At 41.4% G+C, this 14234-nt stretch overlaps 1 protein-coding gene across 2 annotated transcripts in view; it reads right to left on the reverse strand.

Moving 5' to 3' along the window:
- Positions 1 to 3709: 3709 nt before the first annotated feature.
- The window catches only part of LOC311095483 (UDP-N-acetylglucosamine--peptide N-acetylglucosaminyltransferase 110 kDa subunit), a 30238-nt gene continuing 19713 nt past the window's right edge, over positions 3710 to 14234 (reverse strand). For both annotated transcript variants that reach the window (XM_084134012.1, XM_084134011.1), the window contains exons 20-22: positions 11416 to 11668; positions 9558 to 9681; positions 3710 to 4779 (exon numbers count right to left, since the gene is read on the reverse strand). In XM_084134012.1, coding sequence (XP_083990138.1) covers positions 4599 to 4779; positions 9558 to 9681; positions 11416 to 11668 — 558 coding nt within the window. In that variant the 3' untranslated portion in view covers positions 3710 to 4598. The remainder of the gene's footprint in view (positions 4780 to 9557; positions 9682 to 11415; positions 11669 to 14234) is intronic.

The raw sequence follows: 14234 nt of genomic DNA on the forward strand, positions 1-14234 counted from the left end.
AGAGAAGGGTTTATAATTATACAACACAACCCTACATCTTCGCTGATTTGCAAAAAGGCCCAATATTTCATTAATAATTAATTTAATAAACAAAAAATGTACATCACGAACAGTTTTTTTAATTTTAAGGCTTTTCTAATTAGGCTATATCTGCATGCCCTGATCAAACGTTTCCTTTTTAACGACAGAAAGTAGCAGCCTATTCAACGTGTATCATTTAACTTACAATCTGCAAAGGAATGGGATAGTATGCCCAAAAATGCCCAATTTAATGTTTATATCTTTACATTAACACAAGTTTATGAATAAATAAGCCGTTTTCATATCTATAATGTTCTGCCGCTGTGTGAACGCAGAAAACACAGATATGGCAGAAAACATCTGGCTCATGTTTGTATTTTATGGCCATATTAAATAATGTCATTGTCAACAAATAGTTGTAAGCAGGGCCCAGTTGTCTTCAGATCTAGTGTGACTATAGCAGCTCATCAAGTGACAGTCAAGCTTTCTCTTTTGGTGTCAAATTAGGGTACACATGTAGGCTACACATGTAGGGTACACCGGGGCTAAGAGGAAAATATGTGTTTGTGTTGAACATTGATGGAGCAACAGATTTTGTGTGAAAATAAATCATAAAAGTGGTTGATTTTGTTTAAAAATCGTATTAATATAAATGATGTGGCGAGGAGGGCCTTTACCCCCACCCCACACACACACACACACACACACACACACACACACGCGGGGCAAAACACACACAGGATTGATTGAACACTTTAGCTAAAAAAAATGTTTTTAATAATGTCTAAGTTAATACTTGTTCAAGCCAATCACTTTAGCGAAGTTTGCACTTTTTATTTTTGTTCATTAAATACAGTCATGGAAATGTTAATATAGAATAATATTTAAATCATTTTAAAAAGATTCTGAAAGCATTGAAGATCCCATAATAATTTAATACAGATTTACAGTAGTAAGTAGAGGAGACTTTCTCTTTGAAGATTCATTGAAAAACTATGATAAATTGAAAATAAATAAACATTTCAATGTTTTATTTACACCAGACTGCAGTTTTGCCACGAGTAAAGTTTAATCAAAAGTTAGTGTTTCCCATTTACCAAAGAGAGACGACAGTTTCTGTGAAGGTGAAGTGTAGAAAACAGAATAAATTAAAGCAAGGTACATTTCACGTATAAAATATTTTTATTCTGCAGCATTTCTATCAATTATGTAGGCTAATAATGCAAAGACCTAAAAACATTATTTGTTTGTTTTTAATTATATAAAATATTATTTGTGAGTGTAAACATTAGCCTTAATGTTTAAAACTTAATGTTTCAAATGTTTTGAGTTGACGCCAATTTTTAAATACATAAATACATAGTTTCATAACTGAAATATTCTATTTAGTCCAACATTTAGAAATCTAATGTGAAGAGTGTTTTCCATGTGTCATATTACAACTAGAAATAGTTGTCAAACTACTTACTAAACACTTTTATTCTGAGGCTGCAAACATAACATATAAAATCACTGTATTAAATGCATTTAAAGCACACATAAAAACACACAAGTTATGTATTCGTCAGCATGAACGATGATCAGTCAACAGATGCTGGACATGCGGAGTATGACATACAGACACACAATCATCTTTAAACTGTATTTCCAAAGTTTCTAAATGAAATGTTACAGATGTGGATGGCACTGAATCATCAGGGTCTTTTCTTCACGTGTTTGTCCAGCTGTCCTCAGCCTGTGGACTCGTGCACATGTAGTTTAGTCCTCCTCCTACAGACTGATGTGTGTGTTCTCAGTGATGACTCTGACTCCTGCAGACGCTCATCACACAGGAGGTGTGTGTGCTGGATCCATGATCCTCCTCATTACAGTGATGTGTGGATGGACGACAGCTCGAGTGAACACAGCTAAACCTAGATCCAGCAATGCATGCCTGTGTTTTTCTTCCGACATAATGGATTACATAAAGGAATGACCATATAAACATTTCTCTTTTTTCCCTTTTCTTCAGATTGCTAAATTACCAGAGGCGGACAGAATACACAGCTACATTACTTGAGTAAAAGTACAGATACCCCTTACTAAATTTTACTCAAGTACAAGTAAAAGTACTACAGTCAGATGTCTACTTAAGTAAAAGTACTAAAGTACTTGTTTTTAAAAGTACTTGAGTATAAAGAGTACATTTTCTAAATATTGCATTACTACTGCCACAGTGCTTACATTGGTAAACACAGCAAACACTTGAAGCGAAAACTATCATTAACTTGTTCAGAAAATTTAAATAGTCTGGCGAGGTGGAGCACGGGTTGGCACTTTCCCGGGATGCGATATTTTTTTTCCCCAGGATGGTAGGGGAAGACTCATGAATATTCATTAGGGAAGTCATCCCTGATTGGTCTGATGACCTACCCCTAAACCTACCCGTCACTGGGGGTCTTATGACCTCCCTAACCCCGCCCCTAAACCTACCCGTTACTGGGGTTAAGACCAATCAGGGATGACTTCCCTAATGAATATTCATGAGTCTTCCCCTACCATCCTGGGAAAAAAAATATCGCTCCCGGGGTGGACCTGCTGCGTCTTCATCCATTGTTTCGTCCATGGTTTCGTCTCTTATCTAAATCTGACCATGGAGTTGACTTTGGCGGAAAGCTGAAGGTGATTGCTGATAGGCTGTCCCAGTCAGTGGCGCCTGCACAATCCAATCACATTTGAGAGGGAAACAACAAATTGAGGGTTTCCGAGATGTTTCTTTTTTCCTTTTTTTTTTTTTTTTTATTAGTAGTAGTAACGGGTACTCACAGTTATGGATAGAAATGTAGTGGAGTAAAGAGTACAATATTTGCCTCTCAAATGTACTTGAGTAAAGTCATGAGTACTCCCCAAAAATGATACTTGAGTAAAGTACAGATCCCTCAAAATTGTACTTAAGTACTGTACTCAAGTAAATGTACTCCGTTACTGTCCGGCTCTGTAAATTACTGATATGTCTGTTGCTCCCCGTCTGATTGTTCAAACGGATGTTATTCTGTTATATCTAAAGATAATAAAAAGTTGATCACAAAAAATAAAATAAATACAAATGTTGCTCACAAACGAGCTCTTTGCAAGTGAATGCAAAGTTTCCCGGCGAAACAAAGGTTTTGTGAGAATCCCACAGCAATATCACACTCATAACCATGAGAAACGGCTCTATATCTGTGCAAGACCGGCTTCAGCATTCATTCTGTGTGAAAAGTATTAACACTCATTAAAACTAAACAAGTGTAAAATTAATGTTATATATGAAGAGTTCAGATGCTAAAGCCTCTAAGCACCATCTGACATTTTCTTCTAGAATGATCATTTTTATCAAGCTCGTATATTTAAGTTCAGCAATTTCACTTAAATGACAATTAATAGGTAATTTTCATTGTCATTTAAGTGAAATTGCTGAACTTAAATATACGAGCTTGATAAAAATGATCATTCTAGAAGAAAATGTCAGAGTTCACTATCTGAACTCTTCATATATTGTCTTAATAATTGAAGCACCTCTTCCTGAATATGACTGATTATGGGTTTTCCATGAAATCCAAGTACTTAAAGCGTCTTGTACGAACCCTGTCCATCACAAATTATCTTAAGGGCTCAGTTAATAAAAGAGTTTAACCCACTGTGAAGGATCTAGGACAGGCCACCCAAGTGTAGAAACATCTTCAGCATTTCTTTATTGAACTAAACTGAATACAGCGATCAAATTTACAATGGGTGCACATCACAGTTCAGTCAGCAACAACGTAACAGCAATATCATCACAATAACCAGTATGTTACTATTGTTAGTTTCATATGTGTCGGCTCCTGAAAGGACTGGAACGATGAGAAAGGAAAAAGAAAAGAAAACCGCAGCCAAGTATGTGCAACTCTCCTCAAGGTTTGCCACATCTCTTTATTTCAGTTCATGTAGAGCCTTGCAGAACTGACACGGGCAGAGCTTAAATAAAAGCAGATCATAGGAAGACAGTGTACAAAACCAAACATCTTACAACATACTTACCTACACCTTTCCTGGTAAAACCATAAAAAATCAAGAAGAAGAAGCGGGAGTCAACACTTGAGCGGTGCGCAGGGCTTTAGTCAGTGTGTGTAATGATACACTCCTCTGGTTAGCGTGTTCTCAGAAACAAGAGAGGGATTCTTTTCTATTGACTGCATACGGACACAGAGTTGGCATTCATCTGGGGAGAAGCATTGGAGATCCGAGGTGTGCATCCGTCACCCGGGTTCAAGCCATGATGACGAAGTTAAAAGAGTTCAAGACGCACATGACCCAGCTAACTAACTAACAAAAGAAGACCCTATCTGTGTTGATTATGTTTGTGCTGACGGTTACATTTCAGGATCGTTTCCGTATTCCAGATCCACTTCAAATCAACCACAGAAAAACGAAACAAAATCAGCGGAGCCAACAAACATCGAGGGGAAGAGTGCGAGGTCTCGGTCCGGCGGGCCGGGGTGATCGTGACGTGCTCACCTGTGAGTCTCTCATCGACTGCCACACACACACACACTCACACACACACACACACATGCTCAGGTGCTCTCGCTGCTCTCCACAGACTGCATCTTCACCAGGTGGTCGGGCTTGGCCCCGGCGGCGTGATGCTCCCACATCTGCAGGTACAGTCTCTCCAGCTCCTGCGTGTACTGCTTGGTGTTGAAGAGCGGGCTGCAGATGCGCTGCTTCCAGACGCGGGAGCGCACCTTCTTCAGGCTGAGCGGGAACACAAGAGAGGGACAACAGCGGGGTTAAGGTGCGCTTATCCTAAAGGCTCATCGGATGCAAAATTCACTTTTATGTGGCGTTTGCATATAAATGTGTGTTTGCAGTGTGTGGACACAGCCACCATACAATGGAAAAAATCCATTCACTCGTTTTTTAATCCTCAAAAAGCCTAAACACTCTCAATAATCAGGCCGTTTGGACTTTCTGAGAAATATGATGTCATAATGCTCATGCTCCGCCCACAACCACTGACAGACTGTCCCGTATTAGCATATTTCCCGTATTAGCATATTTCCGCCCTCAGCCATTTGTATACTGTCCGCCAAGGCAGCACTTTACGCGTCTTGTGTCGACACGGCTCATGAGGGGGGTGGGGAGGGGGGGCAGTTGCTCATTATCATTTAAAGGGTAACTAAACCCCTGGTCAGAGCCTGACTCCACCCACTGTCAATATTTGAAAAATGCTAGAAAAGTGGGCAGACCCCAGCGGAGATAGAGGGGACGAACCGTGAGCGGGAGGGCGTGCACCTGAGACCTGCTGTCAGACTCTAAAATGGAGTTTGCTCACAGGGTCGCAAGACGACGTAAAGTACATTCATCTGATGAGTTTTATCAGAGCCCGTCATTCTCAGGTTTTATCGAGTTGATGTCAATAGCGCGCGCTCTCTATATAGGCATATTCATATTTTGCCGCTATGTGAAAAAATCCAGCAAAATGCGCCGACGCGTTTGTCGACCCCAGAGGAATAACTTTAGCCTAACCATAAATTGTGATTAAAATATATATGATCACTCACATCAAGACGGCGCTGCGGTGGTGGAGTCCATGCAGGAGGAGCAGCGTGCGTTTGTCACTGCGTCGCTTTTCAGCGCGAGCTGTGTGGAGAAGCTCATTTCCACCTCTATTGCGTTGGAGAAGCAATCCCGCGAAAATGCAGGTTTCACACTCACGGTCTTCCAGGCCAAGTGCATGCAAACACTGGCGCCTATTTTCCAAGTCTGCTGGAAAGCTATGCAGTCCAGCAATCAGTGCTGTTGCAACCAGCATCACTGTACACAGATAAATCTACGCTAGCTCATACCAAGGGCGTGGTGAGCTTGTACCAGGGGCGTGGTAGAGCTGGAACCTGCTTACGTCACCTGCCACCTTTTACGTCACTTGCCACCGCAACATCCAATAGGAAAATTCAACTGCAGTAGCCACCGTTCAACCTTAAGAGGGCAGCACTCAGACGTTTTTACACCATATATTGTAAAATTAAAATACTTTATACCCAAATGTCAAAAAAGTTACTCGAATCAATGAACAGCACTAATAAAGCCTCATTCTTACAGATCATTAAATAAAAAAAGTTGGTTTAGTGTTTAGTTACCCTTTAAAGAGACACGCACTGAAACGGGTCGCTGTGAACAGAGCTGTTTTTGGGGAGGTAAAAGGGAGCTGTTTTACACGACCATTGAGGAATTTTAACCCAAGTCTGTTACACACTTTACATGAAGACCCTAAAGAGTCCCACCAACTTGTGGACAATGGGCATCCGGTGACCCCTTTAAACACGGGCTGGGCGATGTCTACCAAAGTGGCGCATCTTCACATTCAGACATCGCGATGGCCGATGACATCAGGAGGGGAAACATTAAACGTTAAAAACGTAACGTTCTCATTTTCCACTAGATTCGTCTGGATGTGGGCAGGCTGTGCATCAGCTGACCCCTGAGGAGCGGGTGTCGAACTGTGCTCTCACGCTGAGCCAGCGCTGGTCATCTCTCACTATTCAGGGTTTTCAACCACATAAGGTTCATTTTAGGTTTCAGACATTTAAATGCACATACATGCTAGCAAAACAATACATTTATAGTTTGTAAAATACACAATTTTGAAGTGGGTTTTTGATCTGCCCTCAAACTTGAAAAGATGAACTTTGGAGTCAGAATGAAACCCGATCTTTTCTTGAAATCTTGGAGCCCATTTTTAGATTATTTTAAGGAGACAAGCTCTGGATAAAACGTAATTTATTTATTATTATTTTTGTTTCTAGTTTATTTAGTTGTTTATATGTCTATGCATATATTACTGTGATTATATGTTCATTTGTATGTGAGCATTTATTACGCTTGTTTTTTGCTTTTTTCCCTCCATTTAATTCTGTTACCCCTTTTCCACCAAGGCAGAGCTGGTGCTGGTTCGGAGCCAGAGCCTAGTTTCAAATCGGTTCTTTGTTTTTCCACCGCCAAAGCACCAGCTCCGAACCAGTAAAACTGGTTCTTAAGTAGCACCAAATCATTGCAGGGTCTAGAACGGAGCCAAGAAAGAACCGCTTGCGTCAGGGGCTGGGGGCGGGGTTACCGTGACCAACAAGACGAATAGAAACTTGTGACCGCCATTTTTAAATAGCAGCTAGTCGAGCTAATAGCAGCTCGATTATAATATCCGTCTATGTAAGTTACGGCGAGCTGCACGAACGCGTTGGAGTCCGATGTATTTTTGTAAACCCATGAGCATCCATAGTATTGCAACGTCCGTTATTGTTGATGGCTTGTTCGAGATGCATCGGAGCGGCGAGGACCGATCGGAGCTGCGGGAGTGTTGTGCTTTTAGATCGCTATCGCAGTGCTTTGATGTCATGCGGCGATCGATCTGCGAGAAGCCGATGCATCTCGAACAAGCCTGGCGTGTTTGTGTTCGGTGCTACCGCACTAGCGGTTGCTGGGCAACATGAGACGTATACAGTGACGTAAGATCTGGCTCTGTTGTGGCTCTCTAGCCGGTGGAAAGGCAAACCGGTTCTTAGTAAGCTCGTCAGTCGAACCAACTCTGAACCAGCTCTGGCTCTGGCTCTGAACCAGCACCCGGTTCTTGTTGGTGGAAAAGGGGTATGTAACAACCTGATGCTTGAACTGAGCTTGAGATGCTTTTCTTAATACAAATTTGCCGACATGATTTATTAATATCAGACACACATAGCGTAAGTAACTATAAAGTTTACTCTATTCTTCTCCCAGTTCATCGGCCACTTAATTTCATGTATTTCGGGACAAACGAGATGAATTCGCGTGCTGTAATGAGTCCGACAGACAGGACTCTCTGAGCTGCGCAAACAAACATGGCGGCGCCCATCTCACGCTACAGTAGGGATGGGACGGTATGAAAATTTTATATCACGATTATAGTGACCAAAATTATCGCGATTATCAATATTATCACGGTTTTGTTAAAACGAGATGAAAGTTTTTCAAAAAGAGTTGATGATCACACTGAAGACATTTCAAGAAGTTTAATATTTGAAAATCAACAAACAACAAATAAAACAAGCAGCTCTATGCACTTTTTAAAGCAAGATTCTATTATGTGGTATTTCCTTCCTTATAATGACGGTCGTCAATAGCAATGCATTATAACACCGCGCACATCCATTGTAACGGCCGCCTAGTGTTAAGTAGTGTTCATGACATGAATGTTGATGTGCCTTTAAGATAACTTCTTCTATGGCGTACGTTATTGTATGCATGCTGGTTTTATGTGAGCGCGCACGCACACAGTGAGAGTGAGATTGCTCGCGCAAAGAGGAAGATGACCTCTACTGCTGACCGTTGTTTTATTATAATGTGTTTACTTCCACTTTGATTTGTAGCGTGTTTTAGAGTGTTTTATTTTCCCTTTTAACATTCGCTCTTCGACATGTATGTGAAGTGTGCGCTTAACTGAGAGAAAACATCTATAAAAGTCTCGTGGAACTAACAGTTCATTTGCACTGTCTTGTATCTGGGTAACGTTAGTATTCAAACTCTCTGACAGACGTTACACCATGATCACAATGGACGCGCTCTCTCGTTTCATTCAAATACAACTTGCCGTCTTGCGTCTCCGTTTTTAATTGTATTTTAAAATTAAATCAGAGTTGATTTATTGTTTACAGAGTTTGATAATATTGTTGTGATGATCATCTTGTCTGAACGATTGTTTTGTACGCTGTAATGGATTTATAAACAGGTAAGATTTAAAACATTAATCTCAATTCAATGTCCCCGTAATTATGTGCTAAAAAAAATCGGTGTAATAAGTGTATAATGAATATAAATTATTATCCCTTAAATGTCACATAGTCTTGTTTGAACTTGTTCGTTCGTCTTTGGCTCAAAGCCACTTGCTGCGAACTTTTCTTTGCGGAAGCTTCACGTTTATTTCAAGTGATTGATATAAAATAGTTCAACTTAAAACAACATTTTATGCCCAATTATTTCCTAGTAGTTTTGGTATTGAGGTCAAAGTTAACTTGCCTTGCGTTCGCTATACAACAGTGGGTAATGGTCACACAAGACGACTCGGCTACTTTCTTGTGCATGTTAGAGCTGACAGGGTGACCATCCTCGATTAAGTTTCCCTCAGGATTTTTGTTAAAGCCAAAATATGACCACACCTCAGAATTGGTTCTCTTAAAAGGCAGAAAAATCTCCCGAGCACGGTCACTGCCTTCCACAATTCCTTCTTGAATAAAAAAAAACAACAACATTGCGCGCTGCGCCTGCATCAGACTGTTGCTGGCTGAACAGGATCTAAAATCGCGATAATCAAACACGGTTTTAATGATAATTAAATTTTAAACGATATTACTAACCGTCAGTGCATTTTATCGTGGTTTATAGTGAAACCGGTAATCGTCCCATCCCTACGCTACAGATCAAGAGATCATGATGACATCGTCTATCAGCCCAACCCTATCAAACATGTCTGGTTTTGAAAGTGGAAATTGGAAAAATGAGCTTACAACTCCATATCTGTGCCGAGCTTCACAGCGACGTCCTCGTACTCCTGCCGGCTCTGAGCGATGAGTTCGAGACAGCCGAGGCACGTGAGCTGAGAGGTGGCGACCCGCGAGGCCAGCGTCTCTCCTGCAGGACACAGGAGACACAGGAGAAACATCACACATATTCTGGAGGAAACATCAGGTGTTGGCCTGTGCTAAACTCACACTTGGCTGGATGTACTTTCACAGCGAATACTTCTATATATATCAGGGGAAAAACAGGGCGTCTATAACAGAAGTATGTCCAAACACATCATATCTGAGAAACAGCAGGCGAACAGCCCCCGGATGACCTTATACTTACAGCGAGATCATGAACTGCGCATCTGATGGACACTTTACTATCCCATGAGGCCACAGGAGAGGATTTGTGAATGACAGTGAAGCGACACAACTGGCGCTGGTAGATCACATGATAATGACATCACGAGGGGCTTTCGCACCGGAGGAACCTCTTCATAGTTCCTAGAACTGGATGTCGGCGTGTTCGCACCGCAGGATCTAGGAACGATGTTAGCTCTAGGAACTCTTGTGGAGGAACTAATGGGCTAGTTGCACGTGGCCGTCATTTTGGATCAGCGAGTGTGCAGGTAGACACTTCCGGTTTCGCATTACGCCCGGTGCAGGGAGCCGGAGAAAGCCGAAAATTATCTTTTATAGTTGTTTATAGAATCAATTATCACTTAAAATACTACTAAGATCAATATTACTAACACATGAGCCAATGGCAATTAAATGCACGGATGCATAGTCAGATTAATGAATGAAATACAACTGTTCACGAACAGAAGATTGTATTTGACTCATGCTGCAATAAAAAAAAAAAATAAAAAAAATGCAGTAATAGAAAGCATAGAAACGCACAGGTGAACTACACTGAAAATTATATGCATTTAAAAATGTGGTCGGGTTGAAGTCATCCCTCCGGATCTTCTGCATCCACTCATGCCCGTACCGCAGAAGAAGAACAAGCGTGTCTTGCGTCACTTCAGAGCACCTACTGGCGGTGCGAACGCAACGAGGAAAACCTTCCTATGGGAACCACTAGCTCTCGGGGAGCCATCCTGGAGGCTCGTTCCTAGAGAAATCCAGTGCGAAAGCCCCAAAAGTGAATGTAGTACCGAAGACTATAGAATAACACCAGACGCATCAATTGTGTGGTTTTTAATGAGAAAAGTGCAACGCTCAATATGGCGGAATAAGTCCCGCCTCCTAAATAAGAGCCAATCGGTGATTTGTAAAGTCATTGCGTCACTGCAGCTGCCGTTAGAAGCTTTGGAGTCAGACGCACACATACACATTAGCTTGATCCAGCCATTCACAAGTCCTCCCCTGTGGCCTCATGGGATAGCAAAGTGTCCATTAGATGCACACCTCAGAATCTCACCAGAAGTAGGTCATCCGGGGACTTTTCAAGTACTATTTTATGAATACAGTGAATTTGGAGATACTACTTGAATTACATACCAACTATTGCAACACGTGTTCGACTGTGTGTGTATCAAAACTCAGGCATGAAAACAGGTCAGGGGTAAAAAAGGTGAGAAGGATGCGGCATATCTAGTCAGTGACAGAGTTCAAGCATATTCATCTACAATAATCCTGTATTTTCATCTTCAGAATCATGAATATTGTTATTCTGGCGTCTCTATTGTCCTGTGCTTTGGGTTTCAGCACCAAGTCCAACCCTTTTGTTAATCTTTTATCATATTTCTTGGAGTATCGCAATAATATGGTATCGTGAGTTCAGTATTGTGAAATGTATCGAATCGTGACATGAGGGTCTCGTTACACCCCTCGCTCCTAGTGTGTGTGTTACCTGGCATAGTGACCATGGGGGTCCCGGCCCACAGCACATCCATGCCTGTGGTGTGTCCGTTGCAGAGCGGGGTGTCCAGGCACACGTCGGCCAGCTGTCCTCGCCGCACGTGCTCCTCCTTCGGGGCCACCGGGGAGAAGATGATGCGGGACGCGGGCAGGCCCAGGTTCTGGGCGTACTGCTGGATGTTGGGCTCGCCCACGGCCGGGAAGCGCAGCAGCCACAGCACACTGTTGGGCACGCGCTTCAGGATCTGCACAGCGGAGAGAAGCTGCTTTACCACCAGCACATGCTGTTCGCTTCAGTGAAGCCATTATAAACACCACCATTTCAATTTACTCTGAGTCGAAGATTACAAAGATTTGAGATTACTCAAAACATGTCTGCAGAAGCCTCTGCTGGTCACTACAGTTGCGGGCCATATTGTAGGTGTATATAAGAACAAAAATTATAGTTTTTTTTCACATTTTGTGAACGTTTTGTACATAATTCATTTTGAATGTGCTTTGCAAAAATGGCTGCTTGGTTGAAATAATTAAAGTCCCCCTGTAGTCAATAATGTGATCTCTTAAAACCAAAATTGACCCTTCGCTAAGCCCCGCCCTCCTTAGTTACTGTTGCTACGCCTGTCAAGCTTTTGCGCCTGGCACGTCTATTACAGTATGTATGCACTGGTTTCAGACATTCCTAAGGAGATAATTAGTCATTTTTAGCGGACAGGTGAAAATTTGAGAGAGCAAGACTGCAGTATGCATTCGAGGGCTATATCCACGACATAATATGCAAACGATTAGAGAATAATTTCATCAAAATTGAAGCTAAAGTCTATAACGTTAGGTCTCAGCGCAAGCAAGCATACGCTGACCATTCAAATGGGAAACACACAAATTGAGGAACAGCTTTGTGCATGCACAGCAGGGTAAGTGAAATGTGAAAATATTCTAATATTTATAAATCAAACAGCTTATCCATATGTATTGTGGAATAAACACAAGACATTAGCCTGACCACTTTGCAATGATAACATTCTCCCGCTTATATTTGTAGTGCACCAGGCTAACGTTACTGCTCACACGTCGTGGGTCACATTAGTGACTACTGTTATGAACTGATTAAGTTTGCATACCAACCTTTTCTTTGGAGATCTCCGGCAAGACCCCTGATGTTCCCTCATTTTACTTTTACTAGAACTAACACCGGGAGAGTCGCGATCGGATTGGGGTAACGTTACTAGTTTGACCGTCGATTAACAAAATGCTGAAATATATTTTTAAGTACCGTTAAATTATGTCAGTGAGCCTCCATCTTGCCTTTAATCACACTGCTTGATCCACGAGCTGGACAATAACTTTATTCTAGAGCTGCTATAAAGCCAAAACACTTTACTTTAATTTCCTATTATCAATGTAAAGCTGCTTTGGAACAATCTACATTGTTAAAAGCGCTATATAAATGAAGATGACGCCCGGCATTTCTCCCCTTGGGTTTTACGTTTCGGGAAGGGAACAAAATCCACCACCCCGTCCAAAATTTTAGGATACCGGGTATCAGATTTGCACAATCCATACGCACAACGCTTCGGCATGTTTCCCTCTCGCTCGAAAGCTTGCCAGACCTCCCGCGCCTAGTTACGGTTGCTAAGCCACGATTGGCCTGTGGCGGTTTTCGGGCGTGGCTTAGCGAAGGGTCAATTACATATTTAAAAGTTTTTTTTCCTTGAAAAAAGTTATTCATGCCTTAAAATATCTTGAATGTAACTCGACACCCTCGCCTCAGTTAGTTCTACGCGGTTCGCTGCAGTTTTAGGGAGAAAATACTCAGCAATGGTGTTGATTATGAATCATAGGTGTGATTGGCAAAGGACAAAAAAGCAGGAAAATATACAGCGTTCAAACCCGACTTTGTGTTTCAACTTTAATCTCGAAATGCTAGATTTTTTTTTTTTTTTTTTTTTTACGGATTTCTTTCTCTCTTTCTTTTTTGCGTTGCGGTTCAGGGCATCCGTAGGCTATTCTGAGTTTTAGAATAATGTCACTTGCCAGGTCATGTAAGGGGTAGACTACAGAATGTATTATACTTGTCAAAACGAAAATAGAAACTCCACTATGTCTCTCTTTACATTTATTTTGTCCCGTTGTCGGCTTCAGCTAAGAAAAGAAATAGTACGCCCCACACGTCCAAAATTCTTTAGATAACCTTCTGCAACGAGTGCAGGCCATAGACTGCGGTGCAGGCTCTCTGGTGGAGCTCTGCTCTGAATGAAGATCCATCGTGACAAATGAATGGACTACTTGCAGAGTGACATGAAGACATGAATCAGAGGCACAAAAAACGTTGACAGCGGTGAGCGGTCATAATGCTTACCAACACCCGAACTGTGCTTTGCGCGCAACCCGAAAAAAAGCAAGAAAAAAAAAGCGGATTTGCATGATTTACGAGAGCATCATTTTCAGGTCGGATTTATCCGGAAGAATCACACCCTTGATGAATTTACACACGGTGTGTCTTAAAGCATATTAAAAACACCACAGACATATAAACTACATTAAAAGCTGGATTTTCACCACAGGGGGGCTTCAAAATTTAAAACTGCTAAAACTTCAGTATTAATGAACAAAGATATTATTTAGCTGGAGAAACAACAGCGAAACAGTTATGTAGATGTAATGCCTTTAGCTACACCGCCCAGCCCTAAACTATGTAAATAATATAGAAATAGTTCAATAAGTTGACAGATTTAACTAGCTTTGTATTATTAATGTTATTATTGTGCGTAAATGAGGAAATAAATAATATGTACACTTTCTCTGTGTTATCTG

The sequence above is a fragment of the Abramis brama genome, assembly GCF_963993115.1.
Source record: "Abramis brama genome assembly, chromosome: 13".
Classification (NCBI taxonomy): Eukaryota; Metazoa; Chordata; class Actinopteri; order Cypriniformes; family Leuciscidae; genus Abramis; species Abramis brama.